The sequence below is a fragment of the Harpia harpyja genome, chromosome 14, assembly GCF_026419915.1.
Source record: "Harpia harpyja isolate bHarHar1 chromosome 14, bHarHar1 primary haplotype, whole genome shotgun sequence".
Lineage (NCBI taxonomy): Eukaryota > Metazoa > Chordata > Aves > Accipitriformes > Accipitridae > Harpia > Harpia harpyja.
Window position 1 is genome coordinate 39,733,317 of NC_068953.1, and position 27,069 is coordinate 39,760,385.

At 45.7% G+C, this 27,069-nt stretch overlaps 2 protein-coding genes and 1 non-coding gene across 3 annotated transcripts; 2 read left to right on the plus strand and 1 right to left on the minus strand.

Moving 5' to 3' along the window:
* The first annotated feature begins 317 nt into the window (after positions 1-317).
* On the plus strand, positions 318-2,869 carry LOC128151072 (olfactory receptor 12D1-like). Its single transcript, XM_052808081.1, has 2 exons — positions 318-404; positions 1,923-2,869. The coding sequence occupies exon 2, from the start codon at positions 1,925-1,927 to the stop codon at positions 2,867-2,869; it is 945 nt and encodes a 314-aa protein (XP_052664041.1). The 5' UTR covers positions 318-404; positions 1,923-1,924.
* Positions 2,870-10,689: 7,820 nt separating this feature from the next.
* Positions 10,690-11,626, minus strand: LOC128150668 (olfactory receptor 6B1-like). The gene is given in 3 exon segments (XM_052807030.1): positions 10,690-10,940; positions 10,943-11,383; positions 11,386-11,626. Coding segments are annotated over 3 exon segments (933 nt in total).
* An 8,521-nt stretch (positions 11,627-20,147) lies between these two features.
* Positions 20,148-20,219, plus strand: TRNAG-UCC (transfer RNA glycine (anticodon UCC)). Its single transcript has one exon. It is a non-coding gene; the product is annotated as a tRNA-Gly (tRNA).
* Positions 20,220-27,069: the final 6,850 nt, after the last annotated feature.

Genomic DNA, 27,069 nt, shown 5'->3' on the forward strand with positions numbered 1-27,069 from the left:
CCTACCTACCTGAATAACTACAACCCCTTGGGAACTTGCAGTAGTCCTTTTCATCACACCTGCAGTATTAATCTCTCAGCTAGAAGAATGCCAAGTAGATATGGAAGAAAAAAGGAGAACAGAAATTCTCAGTCTTTTAACCCCACAAAATAAATTGGTTTGTCCTCAGCTTTGCTTTCTGGCTCACTATCAGAGGGCCCTACTACAATGAGAAAAATGCTGCTTGCTAGTGAGGTGAGGTTTGTGCAGAATTATCTTTTTTTTATTATGTAATTTACATAGTTGAAAAAATAGGCAAGCTTCAGCATGCAAAGTCTTTTCTTTGCATTTGCGTTTAAGCGAGAGTCTTAAAACTGGAATTGCACCTATACCTCTTCAAATGCAGGTGACGGACTAAAATTTTGGTAAGTCTGTAAGGCTATATTATCAAACCTAATGTTTCCAACAGAGCTTGTTCAAGGATCAGACTAGAAGTATTTTCAGAGAAATATGATCAGGTTTTTAGAGTGGACTCATATGTGCATAGATTACCTTTAGGCTACATGCTCATGTTCTTTTATCATGAAATCAGTTTTCTGTTTGTTTACTGTTTTCATGCTGAAATAATAAGCCAAAGAAGTATGAGAAAAAGAGTGACTGGGCTGGAGATATATCATAATGACTTTCAAAAATCACCTATTTTCAATAAAAGTATGTAGTACAATGGAACGGACAAGAAAGACTATGAAATGTGTCTATGTGTGTTTTAACCTCTTTACAAGAAATATTTTGGAAGTAGTTATTTTTTCATTAGTTGTATTCATCAGTATTAATCACCACTGCATTGAATGTACAGAGAAAACTACTCATCTTGCAGAATTTGCAGTCTATATTGTCAGCTAGAAATACCTGTGCCTACCTGTCCTAGTAAAATAATCTCGGGACTTTGTTCTTTATTGTATGTGGTTGGGACTTACCCGTAGCGATAAACAAACTTACCCGGAACAGAGAAAAAGTGAAAGCATGTGCTTACTCATCTGCATTTTAGAAGACTAGCGATACTGACAGAACTGATCATATTGTCTCAGTGGGGCAGTACAGTCAGCTTTTAGTGGTATGAGCCAATTTGTCTGGAACTTGCACCAGCTAACTTGGCTCCTGCAAATTCAGTCATGGAATCATGCACTCATGCAAATCACAGTGTTGTAGGAGATGAGATGCTGGCTTTTGTCCCATTCATCTGCTGCTGCTCAACAAAAAGACATTCTTTGGGCAAAGTATACAGTCCAATAACAAAAACAGTTTGTGATCACATGCTAAGGCATCCTCTTCCTTTAGTCTCAGCAACATACAAAAGAAATGCTGATGATTGTATGGTACCTTGGAACGCCTTCTGGTGGCTGTTGATAAAAAAATGGAAATTGTGCAATTTTTAAGATCAAAGAACTGTCCAGAAGAGATGGTAACCATTAGAAATGTGAGAGTTGAAATTGGCTTAATGAATTGTAGGCGTAATAGTAGAAAGAAAGCATCAGGAGCGACCCACATCATGAGCTAGAAGCTTTATTGATAAGATTAAAGGTTGTAGCAGGAAGTTACAGATGAGCAGAACTGAAATATGAACGTGGCTGAAGGTGAAGAAGCAGCAATCTTACATATTCTGCTGTTATGCATAGATGGAAGTTTTAATTTTAATATTTTCCGCTCTGTAGTATTTTACTCTGTTGTAGACAGAAAGCACAAGACTACATTAAAGTTCTTTTTGTCCGTGTTAATTCCTTGAGCTTCTATGCAGCTTTTATGTTTGATTACATGTGTTACATTTTGCTCTTTTCTGCATTTGTTTGTATTAAAATAGCACAGAAACAAACGAGTTTTGTAATACTGTTACTCCTGGCAGCTGTGGAACCTTGACATTTTGCCTTTGCTTCTTATTGTTCTAGCAATGCTGAACGAGACACAGGTCATCAGTGAGTTCATCCTTTTGGGCCTCACCGATATCCAGGGCCTGCAGCACTTTTTCTTCATCTCCTTTCTCTTGCTCTACTTGACCAGTCTTCTGGGAAACGGTGCCATTGTGACCATGGTGATAACTGAGCCCCGGCTCCACACACCGATGTACTTCTTCCTGGGGAACCTGTCCTGCCTGGACATTTTCTATTCCACAGTCACTGTTCCCAAGATGTTGGCTGGCTTTCTCTTTGGGCATCAGCCCATCTCTTTTGGTGGGTGCTTGGCCCAGCTCCACTTCTTCCACTTCCTGGGCAGTACTGAGGCTGTGCTCCTGGCCACCATGGCCTATGATCGCTATGTGGCCATTTGCAACCCTTTGCGCTATGCCCTTGTCATGAGCCCACGGGCTTGTCTGCTGCTGGCTGTGGCCAGCTGGTCCACTGGTTTTGTACATGCCATGATGCACTCAGTCATGACCTCTCAATTGAGTTTCTGTGGCCACAACCACATTCATCACGTCTTCTGTGACATCAAGCCACTGTTGAATTTGGCTTGCAGTAGTGCCAGCCTCAACATGACCCTCCTCAATGTTGTCACCACAGCTATTGTTCTAGGCCCCTTCACTCTCATAGTCCTCTCCTACCTCTACATCATCTCCTTCGCCTTCCGGAAAGTCCGGTCCCAGGAAGGAAGATGGAAGCCCTTCTCCACCTGTGCCTCCCACCTCACCATTGTGGCACTGTTGTACATACCAGTGCTCTTCAATTATACACCACCCTCCTCAGGAAGCTCCTCTAAAAGGGATGTGCAAGTGTCTCTCATGTATAGTGCTGTCACCCCAGCTCTGAACCCCTTGGTCTACACTCTTAGGAACCAGGAGGTGAGATCTGCCCTGAAAAAAACGTTAGGGAGAAAAATCTTCCCTGGAGGAAAGTGACTAAATCAAGGAGAAGGCTCAGAATGTGGTTACTCCACCTCTCACACTTATAAGGAAAGAGGTCAAAAGGACACCGTACTGCAAGAGACTGAAAAACTACTGATTATCGACTGAAAAACTACTGATTATCTCGTGTAGTTTAACACATTTAGAAGTTAATTGCGTAGATCTAAGTCAGGGGAGATGTTCAAGGACTTGATGCTTCTTCCATCATTTTTAGATGTCTTGTGGTACCCCATCTGGTCTCCGGCTTCCAGTACAGAAGCATGTGTGTCTCCTGTGGGACTTGAGGCACAGCTGACAGCCCTGTGCAGTTCTCCTGGATAATCTAAGGTATTAAATGATTAATTGATGGCTATGTTTAGGCAGCTGAATGACTCTCCTGTCATTCCGACCTTCTGTATAGCTGAAGAGAGCTAGCACGTGTTACATTCTGGGTTCACAAAGCCCGAGAATGATATTGTCAACATTTGACTCGAGTCAACCCTCCGGAAGGATCTGTTTCTTTCCACTAAGTTTGGCCATTTCTCACATCACTCTGTGAGAGACTGAAAGAGTTAATGTCTCAAACATTGTGGTGGGGCAAGTTCTGCTTAAAGGCAAACACTGTACAGCAAGGAACCAAGGTGAAAAGCCCGTCAGCTCAGACAGCAGCAAGAGGAGGGGGAGGGCGCGCTGGAGGGTGCGCAGCTCCCTGTTCTGATACGCTGTTCTGATACAAAGATCAAACAATGGTCACGTCTGCAGGGAAGGAGAAGTTACCCCACAAACGACCCCCAAGCCCAAAGGCTCACAAACTGCTCATTAGCCTGACGAGTTCAGGTGCCCGCCCAAAGGAGGGGCAAGGATGATAGAAGGACACAAACTGAAGCCCCGGGCGCACAAGCCCACTGGAACTGGACCCGTCGGCTGACTGCACTCCTCGGCTGACTGAACCAACGCTGGACCCAGGACCGGTGAAGTCTTTCTCTCTTCCTTTTTCTCTCTCTGTCTTCTTCTCTCTTTCCTTTTCCACAATCCCTACACCTCATCCGTTTCAAGACATAAACCGTTGACCAAGTCTGAGACTACGAGTGGATCCAGCCGCCCCTAGGCCCTTCTCTGAGGAGGAGTCTGGAAAGCAAGGGGGTCTGCTCTGAACCTCGTGACTCAACGGGAGGGATCTCCTTATTCCCTGAATTGATGTACATGGTTGCCCTGGGTTACACAGTTTACAGAAGTAGTCCTATGCCAATTCCTGTTGTGAGAAACCCTGCCACTTACTACCATGCCTCCCCAGTTCAGTTTGCTTCTGTCAGGAATAAAATCTTTAACTGATCGTTTGGTGTCATTTCACCTTAATTTAGCCCGAGGGAATTTCGAATTCAACACGACTCCCTGGTCTGTCCAGTCCGGGTCGTGACACACTCCTCCCTAACCACTCGTGTACCCCAGCCACCCTTCACAGAGCTCTCTAGCTTTTGGTATCCACCATGACCAGCGGTGTCTCATGTCTTGTCTAGTAGTTTTCCACATCCTGTTCAGTTAGCTGAGCCTCAAGCAAGGGAGGGCCCACTCAGTGGTCTGCATACCGAAACAGATCAGTGTCCAAAGGTGGAGTAACCACTTTCCAGAGGTGCTGTCTATAAAAGGGATCTAGGTAGCAGGCTTGGACTTTGGGTGAAGGCAAGGTTTGGCTTCTTTCACCAAAATGGCCTTCCAGAAGTATTTAATCTCTCCTTTGTTTTCTAACACCTGCACTCAGCCCCTTCCTATAGCCTTGGGAATGAAACACTTACCCTCAGCATCACAGTATGTACAAAATCATTACTCTGAAAAGCTGCATTACACCGTTCATTCTATTTTGGCCGCTTCGAATGGAAAAGCAACACCCAGAAAAAAGAAGTATTATGTCTGAGACACACAGGAACGTCACACAGGGCCAAGAGGAGACTTGGGCCGAGAGCTATGCAGTGTCAGCACAAGTCCCCATTAGGATGCTAGCCACCACCACCAGGAAATGTGTGTGACTCTGTAGTCCTGAAAGCTAGGGATCACGCCCTAAGGCAGAGGCATTTATCTTTGTAGGAACTATTAACTTCTGCATCAAATTTAATCATCAGGGCACCCAGTGTAAATCTCTGTATGGAGGGAGGCAGGCACTTACTTCTAGATCATGTCTGATTTCATCCTGATGCAGCAGACAAAGAGCAATCAGCTGAGTTGTCTTCCAGAAGCTCTGGTTTCTGCTGATTAGAAGTGGAGTTCTGGTGACTGATTTCAGCTGCAAAAATCTCATTTTACTTCTCCCTATATGTGTTACATGAAGGTCTGAGAATTTTTTAAAAATTTTTAAAAATTTTTTTAAATTCTCTTTGAGGAGGGTTCATCCTGTTGTGCTTGACACCTCTCTGAGGAGGAGAGGAAGTAAACTGCAGGTATGCCTATCCTTCTCCACCAACTACAGAGGGATCCTGAGTGTTGAGCTGAGACCAAGCTTCTACCTTGTAAGCAGCTAAAAGTTAAAAGAGAAGTCCTCTTCTAGGGAATATTCAAGGATAATTTCTGTAACTTCACAAACTATAGCTGTGATCTGAGCTGGCAGTTGGTTTCCTACAGACACGCTTAGTGCAGCTTACTCCTTAGGAGAGCACGGAGGCTTTTCCTCTGAGGCACAAACACCTCTGAAGTAACATGCTGGGAGTTTCAGAAAACAGTAAAACTACTGGTTGCTGGTGCTTGTTGATACAGCCTTCCCCTCAAAACAAAAGAAAACAAAGAAACTAAACTCATCCCATTGAATTCTCCTCCCACTTCAGGCAAGTCCTTTAAGTTTTATATTCTTCCTCAGCTCGGAGGAAGAACATAGGAAGGAAAAAAATAATTCAGCCCTCCTGGAAATAGCATGGAAAAATCTCCTTTTTCACCTAGCTACACTGCAAGCTCACAAAAGTTCCCTCCTACGGGCTAGAGGAAGCAGCATGACAACGACCCTAAGTGGTTATCTAGTCTATCCACCTGCTCCTCTTTGTGTTTCTTGACAAGTCAGATCATTCCCCATTTTAATTCTGAGCTATGGTTAGTTGCTGTCACTCATCTTGAAGCAAAATGTTTGAGCTTGTTCATATCCACTTCATGTCTTAAAATTAACGTTTTACTTTAAAAATGCCTACTGACCTATGTCTCAAAGAAAAGTTGTTTGGAAATTGAAAATAGACAAACCTGGTAAACGTCAACATTTTCTCTGAATTTTAATCCATTAATTTAGTTGCCCAGAATGTTTTTCTAAAATTGACTGAACTCTGGCAAATATTCCCCATGCTTCTAGAACTACATTTTTCATTTGTTGAAAGAAAAAAAGTCTGTGTGTGCATGATACTTATTTGTGTTCTTAACACTTCAGCTAGCTCACTTTCCACTAAATTTTCATCCGCCTTTTTCTCCACTTATATAAATGCTTATTTGCCTGCCTGTCTACCTATCAAATATTTTTTCCATCAGCCTGACATTTGTCCTACCTAATATTTGCCTGTTTAATTCTTGGACAGGTACCATCACTCATCCCCACCTTTGATCTTCTCTCATCTTACGGTGCTCGCATCTATGTATTGGTTTGTGTGTCTTCTGATCACATGGCTGTCTCTAGCAACGCGGCCAGGGTTGGTTGTGTTGGTGTATCTTATAGTCAAATGAAAGCGTTTGAAAACCATCTTCAAGTTGTTATAAAATGTTAGTTGTCTTTTGAATAATTTTATATATGTCATGATTTTTGGTACATAAATGTATTTTTCATCCTTTAAACTGAAAGAGGGTAGATTTAGATTAGATGTAAGGAAGAAGTTCTTCACTGTGAGGGTGGTGAGGCACTGGAACAGGTCATCCAGAGAGGTTGTGGATGCCCCACCCCTGGAAGGGTTCAAGGCCAGGTTGGATGGGGCTTTGAGCAACCTGGTCTGGTGGAAGGTGTCCCTGCCCACGCAAGGAGGTGGGAACTGGGTGATCTTTAAGGTCCCTTCCAACCCAAACCATTCTATGATTCTATGGTCCTATGATCCTAACTCAGTGTGCAGGTAATTTTACAAGAACAGCACCAGAGGGAATTGGAGCTATCACTGGATTTGCAATGCAGTGTTGCTTCTGAAGATGGTGAGAGGGCCGATTTTATCACGGCCAGCTTTGCCCTTTGTGAGAGAAGCAGCCAAAGACACACAGTGCACAAGATGCTCGACCACAAAGATAACTTTGTTTGGTTTTCTTTGACAGCATCAGCCCCTATTGGAAAATGTTGTTTATGAAGTTCATTTGGAGTATATTGATTTACATCAGCAGGCTTGAATAAGAAACAAGAAATCCCCTGTTGCATCATATGCTCATTAAAAGCTTGAAGTCTAGCAAAAGTCTTTCTCAAAGACTATTTCTCCTGTTAGCCACCTGATGACCATACAGAGAATCAGCAGCAAGAAAAAGCTTGTTACAGTTTGCTCCGTCTATGGAGCCCTTGGGTAGAAATTACACAGTGTGAAGGACGGTCACAGGAGTAAAGTTTCCTGGAGTTTTAATGGGGCCTGCTGAGGCTATTAGAGATGGAGCTGTTGCAGAAAGTCTAAGTGGCCCTCCTGGGGGGCTGATCAGAGCAGAAAATCAGAGCATGGTTACAGGAAAATAAAGGAGGGAACAAATGCTTTCACCAAGCAGCCCCTTTGATGCGTCCTGCCAAAAAAAGGGGCCGGGTGCTGATCCACAGCAGGGCCTTTTCAGGCCTTGCCTGCCTCAGGCTTCTTTCTGATCAGTGTGGAGTGTGCAGAGGAGACACCCAAGCTCCTGGGAGGCTGCAGAGGCCGCACAGCAAAGGTGCCTGAGCAAAGGTGTATCAGTCTGGCCCACACATCACTGCTCTCCCAGCCTTGGGGCTGCCCTCCTCCCCTGTGCACCCCAGGTCCAAGCGCTGCTGCTCAGTCCTGAAACACAGCCCTCACCGCCTCACTTTTCCTGATACCCCTCTGGCCAAGCCTACAGGCTCCTAGCAGTCCAGCTGCATAGAGATGGTACCCAGCTTCTCCACCCAGAGTCCGCCCTGCCCCAGACCAGATCCCCACCAGACCCCACTGCTTCAGTGGTGCCTCGTAGACTGCCCCTGCATCCCTGAACTTCCACTCTCTGCAGACCATTCCCCTAGCTTTCCAGATATGGATGGGTGCTCTTCAGCATGAAGAGCATCTTCTCTCTGGTGGTGACAGCTTACAGGTCCCAGTTGTCCCAGGCCTGCCCTCCAGCTCTGTTCAGTGGGTGCCCAAATTCCCACTCTCATACCCTCTTCCCCATCCCAAAGCCTTGAGCAATTCCCTGAACTACTGCCCCCTCTGGCCTCCCCCACCTCTGCAATACTCATCCAGCTCACCCATTGCCCCTCATTGAACTGCCATCACTCTTCTACAAGTATCCCCAGTGGGATGTTCAATGGAAATGGTTCTGCCAAAGGGTCATCGTAAAGGATTTGTGTGTCTGAGATCAAGCTATGAGTTCCTCTCTACTGATGCAGAGATAATGATACGTTGTGGTGTAATGTTTTGTAACAAGACATGTAGGAAGACATAAGACTTCAGTTTCAACACCAGCTTTATTGCAATGCAGGGTGAATCAGAATGAACAGGAATGAAGCTAACTTCTGCATTGGGGCCTGCAGTCCTTGAATAGATGCACTTTTTTTTTAGGTAGAAAGTTTTTAAGGAACTCTTTTTGTCCCTGCATGACACAGACTGGTGTTCAGCTGTTCACTGGTGCTGGCAAAGTCTATATGTGTGCTTTCTTTGTGGACCAAACCAAAGAGAGATGTCTGCTACCAGCTCAGTGCACACTAGTCTTTTCCCAATAAATGACAGCTTGCGCCTTGTGGAATAGGCTGCTCTGGCCACATGGCATACTCTTTATGTTAGATATCTTTTGAGTCTCATCTAGTGCATAGCCATCTAGCGCGACTCCAAAAATGTGTATGTTCTTCTTTAAATTTTTCAATTAAAAAAGGGATTTTGTGGTAGCTTAGAGAGTTGTGGTGATTTTCACTTTTTTATTAATATTTTGCCCAGTATGTCTGTTCTGTGACCATGGAGGTAACAGCAAGAAATGAAAAGGGTATTTGAGAGTTCTGCAAAAAAGAAATGAGGGAAATTCTTATTGAGCATGTAAGAAACCAATGCCCTGTGGTAGGTATGGAATTGAAGAGTGGTATCAAGACACAGTGTAAGGTAGTCTATGCTCCCTCTGGCCACTGTACAAAAGGGAAGTTTGGGACCATACAATGTTTTCATGGAATAGTTTTCACCTGGTGGAACTTTCTATTTTCATTGTGCCAATGCCACATCATGGATATATGTGCTAAAAACCTGTTTGGAAAAAGTGAGTTTCAGCTACGTCTTGTAAACAATTAATCTGAGTCTTTATGACCAAACTGAGCCTGTGATTACTGCTATGGTGTTGAGATTAGGAGTTTCCAAACAGACATAATCTGGAATGGAGGAAATTGGAATTTGGAATTACCAAAAAACCCCACCCAAACGCTTAAAAAAACTCCACATGCCCAAACATTAGTCAGTGACAAGAACTAATGAGAAAATGGTTGCATTAGAATCAATGGATATTAATTCAGCTGCTGTATCTCACATATAATTTCAAATTTGATGCATTTTAAGAGATTCTGAGAGCTGTGGTCAAGTGTGTGTTAAGGGTAGCTGAATCCAATGTACTAAAAGAGCTAGGGAATTCCTGCAGTCCTGGTCAGGGGAGCTGAACGACTGCTTCTTACCCTGGTTTTCATGTCCTGCTGGCAGTGAGCCTGAGCATGAATTCCCAATAAGTGCATGTACACACACACACACACACACACGCATGTGCACACAGAGCCACAAATGGATCAATACGGACAGAAGGACACTATATTTACAGGTCTGCGTGTAACACAGACAGCATGAATGTGGATCTCTACTAATAGAAAATCTCCTTCATGGGTTTCTCTGTCTACCAGACCTTTTGTGTCCCCGGTTTTGGTCTCTCAGGACCTTGGTATTTGCAATGTCTGACATGCAGAGTACCAGTGTGTCCAGTAGTTGGACTTTGGACTTATGGCCTCTCCAGTATCTTGCTCCCTGACACCAGTATCTCTGATTTTTTGGCCCCTAAACATCTGTCACTCCAGCATCTGGCTTTCAGGTCTCTTTTCCTACTCAATAGCTTTATGCTCATTACCAAATTACTCGCATATATGCACATGAATACATTAGAGGGAAAATCTTGAGGCAGGACATAGAAAGGAAAATATGTGGGACAGATTGTGGTAACCAGGTGCAGTGGTTGGCCAGACAAGTGTATTGACCAACAGCCTGTTTATGCACGACCAGTCCCTTTTATATCCTTTTCTCTTCATTTTCCTGTACTTGATATCTTTCATTATCTTCCTTTTCCCTAAAAAACCTGTAACATCTCCAGTTCTTTTGTTTAATCCCAAATTTTCCCTCCACCCCCAGACTTCCTAGAGTAAATTCTATACTACTTTACACAGTACTCCCTTTTAGCTTGCATAGCATTTGGGAAAGTTTGATCTGTTGAATCACCTTAGTAGGTTTCTGTACCAGTGACAACGGCTCATTCGTTCACCTTTGATGGTGTTAGAGGTCACTGATTCAGATGGATCAGGTTGTCAGCGTTCTCCACCCTGTCATTGTTCCACTGATCACTGTCTGTGTCCATTTTGAATAGTCATTAGCCAGATAGCCTTATGGTGTGCTTATCAGTTCCAGTTTATCATAGTTTATCCTTGTATTTGGAGAGAAGGTATGGATCTGGACACCTTAGAGATAACAATTATTTTCACAGAGAGTTTTTTTCAGTGCTCTTTTCACTTCCTGGTTCCTCAGACAGTAAATGAAGGGCTTTAGGATGGGAGTGACAATAGTATACACGGCTGACACAAGCTTATTCAAGTCAAAAGGGTTGATCTTCTTGGGCCAGGCATACATGAAGAGGGTGGCTGAGAAGAAAATGGTGGCCACAGTTAGGTGGGAAGAACATGTGGAGAGGGCTTTCTTCTTACTCTGGGTATTGGGATGCGCAGGATTGTCATGAAAATTAGTAAGTAGGAGACAAGAGAGATGAAGAATGAAATGAGCAGTATGAATAAGGCCAATACAAAGTCCACCATCTCTGCCAGTGACATATCAGTGCAGGCGAGGTTCAGCACAGGGCTAATATCACCGAAAAAATGGTTGATAACATGGGGACCACAAAACTTCAACTGAGAGATGAAGGAAATCTTGGTCAAGGACACAATGAACCTGCTGAACCAGGAGACAGCTACCAGGTATATGCACATTTCGTATGTCATCATGACTGGATAGTGCAATGGTTGACAGACAGCCACATAGCAATCGTACACCATTGCAGAGAGAAGGACACACTCAGTGCACATGAAGGAGCTGAAGAAAAACAGTTGGGTCATGCAACCCACAAAGGAAATAATCCTGTCTTCAGCAATGAAATTGACAACAGTTTAGGGATAGTGACTGAGATATAGCAGACCTCAGTGAAGGAGCAGTGACCAAGGAAAAAATACATGGGTTTGTAGAGCTCACAGTTTGTCTTGATCAGGGCAATGATTACCATATTCTTCAAAACAGTTAAAATGTAGGTCAGCAGAAATACTATGGAAAACACCACATGCAAGTCTGCTAGGGCTGGGAATCCTAACAAGAGGAACATGTGCAGATGAGTGGAATTCTTCTCCTCCATGCAGAGAAGTGCAGAGCTGAGCCTTGGAGATTAAATATAGACCAGGAAAAAAGAAAGCAGAATGTGGGACAGTTAAAAGTTAAACAAAAACTCCAATCCCAAGATAGGATTTGTCTGACTAAGTTTTAGATGCTTGCCTTGTAGGTTCTCCTTTCCATCAATGGAAAGAAACAGGCAGTTCATATGACCTATTGACACCTACCTTAGGATGACATACAGTGCACCAAAAGTGCAGGTCCGGTAATAACAAGGGAAACATAGATGACTAGTACAGGAATAGGCATCCGAGTAGAAGCCATTTATAGTACATTCTGATGAATCCCACCCCCAATTCCTATGTTCATCTTTATTCCAGTTGTTCAGTAAATCTTTGGTCAAATTTTCAAAGGCATTAATGGGAGCTAGATAAACTAAGCATGTAGCCTTTTGGATTCAGGTGTTTCAGAATTGTGATCCTGACGTTATTGCAAAGTAAGAGCTGGTCATCCTTTATCACTATTTTTGCCTGTTCAAACAGTTTGCATGTGGAATGTGCTATTTTTTTTGAAACTGGAAAATTTACAAGAATTGGTACATTGTTATAAGATAATGTTAAAACTATATTGCTGGATCATTTCCTAGGAGAATGAGAAATTCAAACAATTTATTTCAGCTTGAGAAGAAAACAAATAAATAATGACATAGAAATTCTAGTTCTAGTTCCTGGATACTGACCACTGGTGATTGACTTCTTAAACATTCCTTTATAAAACATCATTGAACTATTTGAGAAATTAATGAACTGGGTTTACATGCCAGCTAACATGATCATATCCTAGATTAAATCCAGGATTTTCCTTAAATCATCCAGAAGCAGACCCTTGCTTGATGTGTTCTCTTCAAACTACATGACACGTTTGTCTTCAGGTGGGATGAATCAGTATCAAGAGGTGCCCAGCTCTGTCATTAATCACTGAAAACTGAACTGACTAGATGTTAGACACCAGGCGCTGGGAAAGAAGGATCCTGTCCTTGATAATTTACTCTCATTTAACTGCAATAAGATCTGGACACCTAGTTCCTTATGGACCGTGACAACCAGCCTTTGTATGATTTTCCTGTAGTGACAGATAAAAGTAACAGCGTTTCTATTACTGTTGATGTTTATGTTAGCCTTGTTATTTTGTTGCTTAATTTAAGAGTCTTGTTTGTGGGTGTGGGTTTTCTTTCCACATATTTTTAAGATGGTAATCACAACAGTTACAGGCCAAGCTTTGTATTTAGGACTTCATTTAGGCACAAATATTAGCTACCCAAAGTCAGGCTGCCCAAACCAAAGTTTACTGTTTGTTCCTGAAAAACAGACAATAGGTGCCTGATCTTGATGTGACCAGGTGCTGCACGCACTGCTCCCTGCCACAGCTATTGCTACACACACTGACTGTGTCTAGCTAATGTAACAAGAAGGATGGCATTCAACCCTAATGCAGACACGCAGCTTCTAGGCATCGAACTCAAAACTAGCACTTTATGCCTCCTCTATAGTCTATAGAGGGAAGTAGGCACTACCAGTGGGAGACTCATCTCCTTCTAATACAGGTGTCTAGAGCAGGACAGACCTGTCACATCCTAGGAGATGACATCTGCTGATCACAAAGGGTGTCTGGAGCACTGACTCAGATGTAGTGGTTCTCATGTGGACACCTGAATTCCATCCTTGCTCCTTCACTTAGGGCAATATTGTTATGAACTTCTGTTATCTTAGGCAATCTGAATAATCACATCAAAGTAAATGTTAGAAGTATTTTTTCAGGAAAGAATAGTAATCGGAAGAAATGGACCAAAACAATATTCTGTTTCTGTCTTTCTGTTGCAATCTCTGCCCTGCCACTTCTCTCTCTTCTCTGGGGTCTCACATTACTTCTCTCTTTCTTATACCTTCTCTCTCTTCCCCTCCTATTTATCTGTCATCCACTGCAATTTTTAGACATATGTCTTGCAATCTAACTTTTTAACATTTCTAAGTAGTATAATTTCTTACTGTAATAAAAGAGAACCACCACTCCACCCTCCCTACCTCCGCCCTAGATCTCCAGGATATTGTTTAAAAAACCAAATGCACCTTTTAGTAAGTCACTTTTTCAAATAAAAGACTATAAAGTGTCAATGACTTCATTATAAAACAAAAGGAAACATTGGCTCTATGGAACCATGAAACAGTGGAGTTCAAGATCCTGGGAAGGAATAAAAAGCAACAGCATAGTACAGACCCTAGACTCAGGATAGCAGACTTCAGTATATTCAGGAAACGGGCTTGGCTGAACAGGGAGCCCATAATGGAGCTCCAATGCAAAAAGGCAGCATACAGGAGATGGAAACAGAGCAGGGATTTAGAAACTACAAAGGAGGGGTTTAGAAGCACTGTCCAGGGATATAGGCATTGGGTTAGGAAAGCCAAAACTCAGCTAGAGTTCAGACCAGCAAAGGACATCAAGGGCAACAAGAAGAACTTCTACTGCTACATTAGTAGTCAAAGGTTGAACAAGGAAAATGGGGCACTGTTGCTGAATGACACAGGTGAGTAAGTGACAGCAGACACAGGTAAAGCAGAGGTAGTTAGTGCCTTCTCTGTCTCGGTCTTCACCAACAAGGTACACTCTTGTCAAATCTGCAGATGATGCCACTTGCAGGGGACTAGCTGATATGCTCGTGGGCAGGAACACCATCCAGAGGGACCTGGACAGGCCAGAAGAATGGGCCAAGAGGAAACTCATGAAATTCAAGAAACACAGAGTCCCACCCCTAGGAAGGAAGAAGACCTTGCAGGAATATGACCCTGGGACTGATGGGCTGAGAAATGAGTCTGCAGGAAAAACCCTGGGAGCTTTTCAAGAGCTGCGAGGTTAAACCTCTGAGCCACCTGGTCTGACCTCGTAGCTGATTCTCCTCTGACCTCGTAGCTGATTCTGCTTCAAGCAGGAGGTTGTACTAGAGACCTCCTGAGGTCCCTTCCAGTCTGAATTATCCTATGACCCTAAAGAGTGCATATGAGATTTGTTAGGCCAATTTTAACAGCTTCCTTTTAATTCTGTGAAAAAACCCCAACATTTAGAGTTGTTTTCAGATGCAAAATGCAGGTGAAAACAAATGATACATACTTTTATTAACTTGTTGAGATATTCCTACTATAATAAAATAATGTATCTAAATGGTGATTTTTAAAATACTATTTTTTTTGTCTTATTATTTTCATTTTTTAAAATGAGAATTGTCATTATGATCCTTGTGAGTTCATCAGGGTGAAAACAATTTTGCTGGAAAATGTTTTTTGCCTATTAAAAAAAAAGTAACCCTGAACATCACTGAAAAAATTTCAATTAAAATCTCTCACCAGTTTACAGGCTTGGATCTAAAAAGTGTATCAGGCTTTAAAGTGCATATTTTACACCTAATTTTGGATCCATTGAATACACTTTAAAAGGTGAATTTTCTCCCCATTACTTGTAGAGTACAATTCCTAGATGATCAGCTAAAATTTAGACAATGACACTTTTCAGATCAAAAGAATTGCCACTAAAAGGGGTTCAAGAAAAATAGTTGTGATAGCAGCTGCAGCCATTTTACTGTGATCAATTTATATGCAGAAAGTTAGGAGTGATTAGTGCAGCATCAGGACCCTGTAAAGCCTAAAATTTCTGGAGGAATGTATTTGACACTAATATCTCAATAAAGATAATTACTGTTGACTTATGAAACCTGTTTCAAATCACCACCACATTAACATTAACATTAACATTAACATTAACATTAACATTAACATTAACATTATTGCTCTTTCCAGTTCACTGTTTTGCCCAAATATAAACATAATATAAGCTTATTTATCAAAATGTAATTGATATATACTAAAAAAAAAAAAAAGAGGAGGATTTAGCATCTTTCTGTAAAGATAATCACCGATTCAACCTGTCTCCTCATTTATGTCTGGTATAAACGTGTGCAATGCATCTCTCCAAAGTAAAATCATGGACATTGGGTGTAAGAACTTACAATATGGAGACTTGACGAAGTTCACAAGCAAGACTGAAGGAGACCAAAATTTGAGCCTCGTCACATGAAAATAAGACAATCAGCTACACGTTGGTCCCATCTCATTTACGTGTTTCCTTTTTATCCTTGAAGTCAGATATGGGGCAGAAATTAGAAGTGTCTTTAAGTAGCTATGGGTCCACAGACTTCAGTGCACCTCTGACAGTTTAGGGCAGGCTGTGACTGCTTGTTGTGTCCAGGAGCATAATTCTACACAGAGGCCTTGAGACCTTGTCAGCAAGTTTTCAGACCATTCCCTGAAGGATCCTGTCTCTGGATAGATGACTGCAGGACTAACTTTTTTTTTCTCCCTTGCCATGTTAAACACTGCTCTCATGTTTTTAGATAATTCTGAGTTCTGTGGCCAATTTCAGTACTGAGCTGGAAAACAAAATCTCTAAAAATGTATTCATATTACCTGAGTTGCAGATAAATTACAAGGGCTTTATGTGTACTTGTCATGCCATTTTGAAGGAGGCATTATAGGCCAGGATGATGGTATCCAATCAACAATGACAATCTCTCTTACAAGCCCTGCATGGATTTTGTGCATGGGGTAGGAGCAGGATGGGTGCTGTGACTCAAGCCCAGTAGAAGCTCCAACAACTGCTTCTTTTCTTGTATCTAATAAAGGAGATAAGGAGGGGGAACAAAGAGAGAGGGAAGCCAGATCCTACAGAAAGAGACTTCAGTGCCTGAATTCACAGCATGCAGAATAAAGATTTTCTAATACAGTGAATGCAGTTCTGGGTATAGTTTAGCTGACCAAAGCTGTAGGTGTCATTGAGCTGTCCATGCCATCATGACATAAAGGGTTACCTGGCCTGTGGTTGTGTACAGATTGTGACTGTGTGTTTGTATGATTCCATAATACACAAGGAGATGGAGGCTTTATCCTCAAAATTTCTTTACTTTATTACAGATTACCACAAATACCACAAAAATCACCACTAGTAAGTATACCTATGATTAATAAAGCAAATACATATATTTCAAGCTATTACAAATTATTATTAGCAAATAATTGTATAGCAGCAATCAATAGTAACGGCAATAAATAATAGCAAAAATCAATAACAGCGACACTCAATAATAGCAGCATTTAATAATAGCAGCAACAATTGTATATATAATATTACAGGTTACTACAAACTTATCGCTAGTAAAGAAAACTTATCAATAATATATGTCGTGGGTTGACCTAGCTCGACGCCAGGTGCCCACCAAAGCCGCTCTATCACTCCCCTCCTCAGCTGGACAGGGGAGAGAGAAAATACAACAAAAGGCTTGTGGATCAAGATAAGGACAGGGAGATCACTCAGCAATTACCGTCACGGGCAAAACAGACTCGACTTGGGGAAATTAGTTTAATTTATTACCAATCAAATCAGAGCAGGATAATGAGAAAGAAAACCAAATCTCGAAACACCTTCCCTCCACCCCTCCCTTCTTCCCAGGCTTAACTTTACTCCCAGTTTTCTCTACCTACTCTCTGTCAGCGGTTCAGGGTGACGGGCAATGGGGGTTGTGGTCAGGTCATCATATGTTGTTTCTGCTGCTCCTTCCTCCTCAGGGGGAGGACTCCTCACACTCTTCCCCTGCTGCAGCATGGGGTCCCTCCCACAGGAGACAGTTCTCCACAAACTTCTCCAACATGAGTCCTTTCCACAGGCTACAGTTCTTCACAAGCTGCTCCAGCATGGGTCCTTTCCACGGGGTGCAGTCCTTAAGGAACAGCCTCCTCCAGCATGCCCCCTGTGGGGTCACAAGTCCTGCCAGCAAACCTGCTCCAGCATGGGCTCCTCTCTCCATGGGTCCACAGGTCCTGCCAGGAGCCTGCTCCAGCATGGATTTCCCACAGGATCACAGCCTCCTTTGGGCAGCCAGCTGCTCCGGTGTGGGGTCCTCCATGGGCTGCAGGTGGATATCTGCTCCACTGTGGACCTCCATGGGCTGCAGGGGGACAGCCTGCCTCACCACGGGCTGCAGGGGAATCTCTGCTCCGGCGCCTGGAGCACCTCCTCCTCATCCTTCTTCACTGACCTTGGTGTCTGCAGAGTTGTTTATCAAATGTTCTCTCACTCCTCTCTCCGGGTTGCAATTGTGCAGTTTCCCCCCAGTCCCTTCTTAAATATGTTATCACAGAGGAGCTACCACCATCACTGATGGGCTCGACATTGTCCAGCGGCGGGTTGGTCTTGGAACTGGCTGGCATTGGCTCTATCAGACACAGGGGAAGCTTCCAGCAGCTTCTTACAGAAGCCAACCCTGTAGCCCCCCCACTACCAAAACCTTACCACGCAAACCCAACACAATATAACAGCATATATACTTATGATAGATCACTTATATGCACTTATATGGTAGCAAGGGCATTAAACCAATCCCAGAGGGGGGGCCAAACTATCCCAGAGGGTAGGACAAACCAGTCTGAAGAAGAGGATCCAATCATCTCAGAAGTGGAAGGACAAAACACACTGACACCAGAAGTGGGTCCAGAGGGGGAGCAAGTAAAATAACTTCAAAAGTGATCCACATCACAAAGTTTGGGATGAGCCAGGTGTCCCTAGAGAGGGTCCAGAATCCTGTAGAAAGTTCATGCAGAGAGTTCAACCTGTTTATGAAAAGGAAACGTATATGCAGAGCACAAGCAGGAGGAAGGGAGAGACATGAGTAGAAGTGCTTGTGCTGGCAGTGCCAGGGCACACCAGGCAGGACTTCAGAGGTCCTGATCAAAAGGCTTTTGGGGAAGAGAGTGGTGCAGTGGAAGTGTACTGGGCCCATAACCCAGAGGCTGTTGGGTCAATACCATCTGCTGTTGTTCCCCCCCCCCCCCCCCCCACCTCGCTCTAGTGGCAGCAGCCGCTGCCTCTTCTTTGCATATTTCAGCAAGTTTCAACCTGCACTGCTGTGCTCCAGCTTTCTGGGCACCCATGGCCATGGCCCTCCTGTTCCCTCAGCCCCTTCTCTCTGCCACTGCCACCTTCTTTCTCCTTTGCCGCCTTAGGAGCCAGCACTCCCATAGTGCCCCTCAGCAAGGCAGACGGGAGGCTGTGGAGCAGCAGGCAGAGCTCCCCCCACAAGGAAGCGGGTGTCCTGGGGACACAGGCTTTTCTCCCTTCCCATCCAGCAGCTCAATCCCAACTTCCCAGCCGCAAGCAGGGACCTCCAGGAATCTGCAGGTGGGGAGGAGGAGGAGGACAAGGCTGGTGCTACTTTGGGAAACACCAATGCAATCAGCTTGACCATCTGGGGGTTTTCTCCATCCTAGTCTGTTTGCTGCCGTGCTCACTCGCAGCTCCAGCCAGGAGCAGGGCTGAGTAGGTATTCCCAGTGGGCACTGTATTGGCCATACATGGCTAGGTGTTGGTAGTGGTGGGGAGAGGGGCTGCTGCAGGGTGGCCTCTGTGGGGAAGAGCTGAGGGGCTGCCCTGTGCCAGAGGCAGCTGGTTCCATCTCCACAGCAAGCCCACTACAGGACACAGCTGAGCCATCAGCAAAGTTTGTGGCCCCTACGAAAACATAATCCAGAAAGAATAGCAGATGCCAGACAGAGAGAGGAGGAATTAAAAAAAAGGGTCAGAAAGAGCAGAGGGAAAATGCATCCCCCCTGTGCCACTTGGGTGGGTACAGAAGTCTGGAGTGAAGGAGTGAAGTTGAGTCTTGGTAAGAGGGAGGAAAGGTGGTGGTTTATGTTTTCCTTTTGTTTCTCACTATGTGAATGTCTTTCAATTGACAATAAATTAATTTCCCCCAAGTTGTTTTGCCCACACAGTTTTTGCTAAGCCATGTCCCTGTGTTTATGTTGTCCTGGAATCCTTCTCATCCTATTTTCTATGCCCACATCTCACTGAAAGTGGGGCAAGGAGTGAGCAGCTGCGTGGGTGTTTGGCTGTTAGCTATGCTTACACCACCACAAGTACATATACAAAACCACACATACACTTGCATAGTACATGCACAGCTGGCACATCTATGAACACAGATGGGGAGCAGTGCCATTACCAGCACCCCCAAAAGCACCACCAGCACTCACACAGGCATGAACGAGGCAGACAGCACAATCCTTTTCTTTCTCTCTGGCTGCTCAGGACTGGACATCAGTATTGGACATGCACACACCCCCCACCCCACGTGCACACCAGCAGGTCCCTTGAACCCTGGGCCATACCATAGTTCTGTGCAGAGTCCTTGCCTGGAGCTCAGTCCTGGTTTGTCCAGTGTCCTGCTCCAACCCTGGGCAGTCCTTGGTGTTGTTCTCCCTTAGTCGGCAGCTGGTGCAGCTTGAGATTCCCTAGCCAACATCTTACACATACGGAAACACGCATACCCTGTGGCGCCTTGTAGTAGTGTGTGTGCAGGGGGCCGGGAGGAGCAGACTGTCCAGTCTGTGCAGAAGCAGGATGCAGACCATCCTTGAACTAGACGAGCAGAGGCCGCGGCATCATGAGCGGCGTTGGTGGTATAGTGGTGAGCATAGCTGCCTTCCAAGCAGTTGACCCGGGTTCGATTCCCGGCCAACGCAATTGGACTTTTCCTTAGCTGGGCCTTTCACGGTCGACTGTCTCTTCTCCTCCAAAACTGCTCAGCGTCCCCATCAGTCAAGAAGCCACCACGGAGCAGCTGTTTTGGCAGGCAGCTCTGCTGCTCACTGTAAAAGTCATGTGTACAAGGACAGAGCTCTGTCCTGCTGCTCCCAGGGCCCATAGGTGCCACGCTGCTGCTGGCATGTCCCCCAGCTCAAGTATCTCTGTCCACTCCCCAGGCTGTAAGGGGGGAAAGCCTCAGCCCCTCTGTTGGGTCCCACAAGAACAGTCCCAGGTCTTGTAAGCTCCATGGTGCCGTCCCTGCAACTCTGAGCGGAGGCAACAACCAGCCTCTGTCTACTCTGGTCCTCTATTCCCTGCCATAATGCATCTGTTTTTACCGGGCAAGATGCTCTTTGCGTCCCTGGTTCTCCTCAGTTTCTCTCCCAGGGATCCCAAATGAGGGTGCTGGTGAGAAATGTTGATACAGTGCCAACTGCTTGGGGCCCTGGAGGATACCCCACTGAGAACACTGTATTCTTCCTGCTGAGGTGGCTCCAGGCTGCGGTCCTCACTGTGGTGTTGGTATAGGAGCCAGAGAGGGATTTTTTTGTCTGGCCCAGAGCTGGACCTGCTGCTGCTGGTGGTTGCACCTGGCAAGAAAAGCATGCTGCTGTGGCAGGGTAAAGATGAAGATCGAGAACACCTAGGTGGGGACCAAGGCATACACTGTGCTTCATGAGGCCATGTATGCAATTTAGGGATACAGTGGCAGGATGCCTGTTCTTTATATAATGACTCAAAGTCACACGGGCATGAATTTACTCTCCACCCTTCTCCTTCTTTTCCATGTCTCCAGTGCTGGCTAGTCAAACTTGGGGTTTCAACCCCAAGAGGGAATGCTGGTAGGTACAATGCCTGTGTTCAGAGCACAGCGTTATTTTCTCTATAGCAGTCTTTCCTGAAAACAGACTCTGGTATGCACTGTAACTTGGTTTGAAATACTCTGTTTAACAATCAAGACCGCATCTCAGACACCCTATGCCACCAGCCCATGTTCAGGGCTGTTGACCTATCTTGTCCAGGCGCTGGCATTGCAGAGACATCCTGAAGTTTACTGGAACTGGATGTAACGATGTTCCTGGTAACTAAGAACTGAGACACCCTCATTTCTCTTGCAGCTTACAGCCTGTGGGCCAAGGGAACCACAAGGAGCCTCTCACAGCTAGACTCTCTACCTAAAGGGGACAAAGCTTCTCAAGTCTCTGATTCCAGGGTTGCTTAAAGCAAAAAAAGCAATGTTCTTTGCTGTGCTGACAGTCAAAACCCAATCTGGGCAGTGAGCTTGTATGGACGGTTTGGGTTGGCACAGTATTTACAGGCTCCCACTGTGTCATCAGCAGTGCTACAAGTAGGTGGAGTTACAAAGAGGGGAATTGTGCATGCTCAGTTCCCTAGTGAAATGCCCACCCTAATCTCATCTTGCAGTCACACTGCCTACGTCTAGACCTGAAAACCAGCACTTTCCTCCTTTCCACACCATACTCATCCCCTGGAGATTATTCCCACAACACCAATGAAAGAGAGATTGCAATGGCTGTTTTTCATATGAAGTGTACTAACAAGAGTTGAGAGGACATATGGAAAGGTCTGTATTAACATTCACATCTGATCAATTGGGACACTGGTCTTTGACCACCCTCACAGTAAAACAGGGTTACTGTGTGTAGCATTTTTTGTATTTCCACCTCTGTCCATTGCTTCTTGCCCTCTCACTGGGCATGTCTGACAAGAAGATGATGCTCCCTTCTTTACTCTGCCTGTCCACCCTCCTGACCCAGGTGTTTGGAGACATGCATAAGGTGCCCCCGCAGCCTTCCCATTTCCCATCCTACCCAACTGTTGCGCCTGAACCCTATTTGATAGGGTCACTATTAGCTATCCACATACAGGCTGCCATAGTGCTGTCAAGATGCAGATTGCGGTAGAGCAACTAGCTGACAGGATGTTGATTTTGAATACACTGATTGGCTGCATGTAGGTAACGCTGTCTTATAAGGCTGTACCCCAGCTGGGGGCAGGTGAAGTGATTCATTGGTGCTGTGAATCCTTCCTAGCCAATGATGCTTGACCGTATTCTTAATTGTATCCTTTAATCTCATATCTGCTATAAAGGATAAGAAGCTTTGCATTAATTGGCAATTATGCCATTATTATATTCATGTGATACCAATATGATCATTACCATTGCTTAACCATAGTATTTTGTACAACACTAGTAGTTGTAAGTGTTGTTATTTTGGTAGATCAGTTAAAGATTATACTCAGACAAATAAATGTTAAGAGTAATGTCTCTTACTCGAAACTTAAGAATGATGAAGATTGAACCATGACCCTGCTGAATGTTTTTAGAGATTACTAACCAGATATTGAGTATGTTATCCTGGTTCTATTTGATTTGTTTTATGAAGCTTTTATGAGTCATCATAATGACTCCCAGGTGCTCTGGGAGACTGATCCAATGTCCTTTGGAAATTTGAAAAAGCATGGTAGAGCCTGATGAGTGTAAGCAAGGTCCTTATGGCCGTCAGTCCGGCCCACAGGGGTCTTCCTTCCAGCACACAATTGTCTTCCCTTGCCACTGAGCTTTGCCACATACCTGGAGAGGAGCATCTCTTCTCCCATATTGGATTGTGTAGTCTTGACCTGCAGCCTGAACCTACCCACAGTCTTCTGTGTGTCTACAATGAACTGCAGGGAGAAATGTCTCTCTGGTTTAGCCTGAGTGCCTGCACTGAAAGCACATGAGAGCTAGCATGAAGTACCCTTCATGGTTGAATTTCACCATGATTCGTGGACAAGCTCATCATGAAGATGGTGAAGTGACAAAGTATGATGCAAACCCACTTAAAATCTCTGCACACCTAGCCTGAGACCTTGGAGTTAATTGGCCTTATGAAGCTGGGACACACATGAATTATTTAGAAGTCTGATGGTATGAAAAGGGACTACGACACTTCAAATGAAAGAAACAATAGCTTGCTTACTATAGAGGACATGGCAAGAGGTAACTACTGGGTGTTGAGATGCTTCATGAGCAAGGAATGTTTGTGGCCCCCCCAGGGCTCTGGGACACAGCATAAAAGCCTGCGCTGCTCCAGGCTCTGCATCCTCCTCTCTTGCCTCCCTTTCCTCGAGGAGCAAGGTAAGCCTGAGTCCACTCCATCTCTCTCTGTGAGCTGAACTGCTGTCTTGGTGGCTACTGAGGCTGAGGCTTGGGCTGCCTCAGCTTTGCCCTGCCATACAACTGTTGAAGGGCTGCACTCTCTTTGCCTTTTGGGGGAGGTGGCTGGGAGGAGCAGGGAAGAGGAGGGTTCTTTCAAGCAGAAGGGGAACCATGGGGCTCAGCTGCAGTGGGGTCTGCCCACCAGAATGTGCACCTTTAGCTGATGGTCTCTAACCACATGGCCAAGTGCATCCAGTGCCATCTTGAAAGCAACGATGGAGATGGGGTATGATCAGTCTTTCCACAGGCGCTTTAACGCCACTGCGCTGGGGCCTATTCCAAAAGTGGGTCAGCCTTCCTGTGCCGTGCAACTCGGAGGGCACGATGAGGGCTGTGGGAACTGTAGGCACACTGGGTGTTTTGAAAACAAAGAGTGTCCATGGAGAGAGCTGAGGAAAAGACAGACGGGCTGATATTGAGGTTCGTGCTCCCTGCCTGCTCTGTGTTTCAGCTTTGCCTCCCTCGCCGAGAGATGTCTTGCTTCAGACCCTGTCTCCCAACGCCCTGTGGCGCCTCCGGCCCAACCCCACTTGCAAGCAGCTGCAGCGAGCCCTGTGTCGCCCGCTGCGCTGACTCGACGGTGGCCATCCAGGCCTCCCCGGTGGTGGTGACCCTGCCGGGCCCCATCCTCACCTCTTTCCCTCAGAGCACAGCCGTGGGATCCTCGCTGTCAGCGGCTGTTGGGAGCTCCCTCAGCGCCGGGGGGGTTCCCATCTCTTCTGGGGGCTCCCTTGGTCTGGGGGGGTCAGGGCTGTGTCTGCCTCCCACCCGCTGCAGTCTGAACTGCTGAAGCCAGCAGATCTTCCCCTTTGGAGCACCAAGGAAGACAGGCATCCTGCAGCAGCAGGAGCGTAGCCACGGCTTGCAGGTGGGCTGAGTGTCCTCATCCCACCTGGCAGAAGGGACCTGTGCCTGCTGCTCCTCGCTGCACTGCAGGCCTCGCCGTGTCTCCTCGGGCTCTGCTTTGCTCTGAGCTCCTCAGGAAAGGGCTCGTTCTCTTCTGCTTTGCTGAACCTCCTGCTGACGGAGGGAGTGTGCCGGAGTTAGGGCCTGCTCTTGGTGGGCTGGCATTGCCACCGGGTAGATCGGGATGGGGAAAGGCAAGCGCTTTGCCTGGAGCTTGTCCTTGGGAAATGGGCCACTCTCTGTGCCTCCCTGAACCCTGCAGACGTGTTTCTCGGTCTCTGTTCCGTGCCACTGCATTTCCTCCTTCTCATTAAAGACTTTGTGCAGCACAGCTGGAGACTCGTGGTGGTTTGTTCTCCTCCCCCCTCAGTTAGCTACGCGCTCTGCAAGGACGAGCAACTGGCTTCTGTCCTGAGCTTACTACCAGTTGTCATTAGAGCTCCCTGAACTTACAGCAGAGCTCCAAAAAGAAGCAAGCAGGCAAGAAGAAGACTAAAGCCCCAGAGAAATGGAGCGTGAGTCTGTAACCTGCTCATCACAGCCCTGCAATGTTTCCCAGGGTCAGCCTTGCGTCCCAACCCTGAAAGCATTCAAGAGCTGATCTCATTTCTTCTGCCAGTGTACCCAGCGCTTCTTGCATGTATGCTCAGGAAGCAGTGACTTTTCACTGCCTCCCCTGAGTACCCACTGGCAGAGGATAGTAGCAGGCTTATGAACTGGCCTGAGATGATAACATGGAGACGTGTGCTCAGCTGAGTTGTGGAGGGTGCCTTCCAAAACAGGCAGGGACAAGTTGCCTCTCTGAGCCTGAATCTCAGCGAGACTCATGGCATTTGGAAGTCAGGTTTATGCCTCCTTTCCTTTTGCTGATGCACCTTGCTACTCACAGGTGTTTTGGAGGCAAGAAGCACCTAAGCTGCTCAGCAGTAAAGCAAGGCCTCCTACGTGCAAGCATGCAGCCAAGCACAAAGCTAGATCCAGTGTCACTGTTTAGTCTTGCAGATTATGCATTACTCTCCCCAGCGCTGCACCACCAACACCTCTCAGCGGTCACTGCTGCTCCAGGTGCATGAATTTTGGACGAGGGGCACATCTTCCCCTGACCGAACGCTGTTGCTTCTGCTTTCTCTCTTGGTCCAATCCGGCAGCAAGTGGAAAGCCTTCTGCAAGGTGTCCTTCCTCTGCAGCAGACCTTGATGTCTGCATGCTAGGTGTGCTTACAGGGATGCCACCAGTGTCTTTGTGTGGCTGATTCCCACTTCTGCACAGCTAGGGGCTCTGTCAGCCCTGCCAAAGGGACACTGAGGTGATTAAGGACTTGGCTCATCTGTCATACAAGGACAGGCTGGGGCAGCTGGGTTTGGTTAGCCTGGGGAAGGGAAGGCTGAGGGTGCTGAAGAGTGGACAGGTAGATTAAAGGAGAGAGAGCCATCCTCTTGTCAGTGGTGCCCAGTGGGAGGGCAAGAAACAATGGACAGAGGTGGAAATAACCCCATTTTACTGCGGGGGTGGTCAAAGACCAGTGTCCCAGTTGGTGAGATGTGATTGTTAATACGGACATTTGAGTTAACGTCTCAGTCCTCTCAATTGTTGTTCAGAGTCTTCGTATGAAAAACAGCCATTGCAATTCTCTCTTTCATTGGTGTTGTGGGAAGAAACTCCAGGGGATGGGTATGGAGTGGAAAGGAGGAAAGCGCTGGTTTTCATGTCTGGATGTAGGCAGCGTGATTGCCAGATGGGGTTAGGGTGGGCATTTCAGTAGGAAACTGAGCACGCACAATCACAATCCTGCTCTTCATAACTCCACCTATTTGTAGCACTGCCGATGACAGGGTGGGAGTCTGTAAATACTGTGCTAACACAACCCCACCACCCAGACTGGGTTTTGACTATCAGCACAGCAAAGAACGTTGCATTTTTTGCTTTAAGCAACCCTGGAATCAGAGACTTGAGAAGCTTTATCCCCTTTAGGTAGAGAGTCTAGTTAAGAGAGGCTCCCTTGGCCCACAGGCCATAAGCTGCAAGAGAAGTGAGGGTATCTCATTTCTTAGTTACCAGGAACATCGTTACATCCAGTTCCAGTAAACTTCAGGATGTCTCTGCAATGCCGGAGCCTGGACAGGTTAGGTTAGCCTCTCCAGGGTGACTTCAGATCTGACAGACAGGCCTCTGAGCCACTACATCCACCCCATCTAACGCCCGTAAGTAACTATACCGTGCAGCACTTCCCCCAAGTAAGTATATGCTCTAAGTTTCAGCAATCCCACTGGTTACATTCTATGGTCCCTTGAATTTTTTCTCTGAGGGACTGGACATGTAACTCGAAGGCATCTGGCAGTCCTCTAAAGAGGGGTTTAAGGTGGTTAGGGTTGAGCGGGGCAGCCATGAAGATGGTAAAACAATAGGAGATTTGTCTTTCAAAAAAACCCCAGATATAGAGCCACGGCCAGAACAGCAATCAACATGAATCTAGTATAAAGCCCCTCCACCTGCACGGGACATTGGTTTAGAACAATGAAGATTAACACCCCACTGAGCATCTGTCCACACCACCTGCCCAGGAGAAGCACACAGTGACCTTGGGAGCAACAGTAACTGATTAGCCCACCCCTTAACATGAGTAATTTGCTTGGTCGACACAACTGTATTGTAAACAT

Bases quoted from the DNA above. Each gene is read 5' to 3' on its own strand.
- LOC128151072 (XM_052808081.1), top strand. From the start codon at position 1,925: ATGCTGAACGAGACACAGGTCATCAGTGAGTTCATCCTTTTGGGCCTC.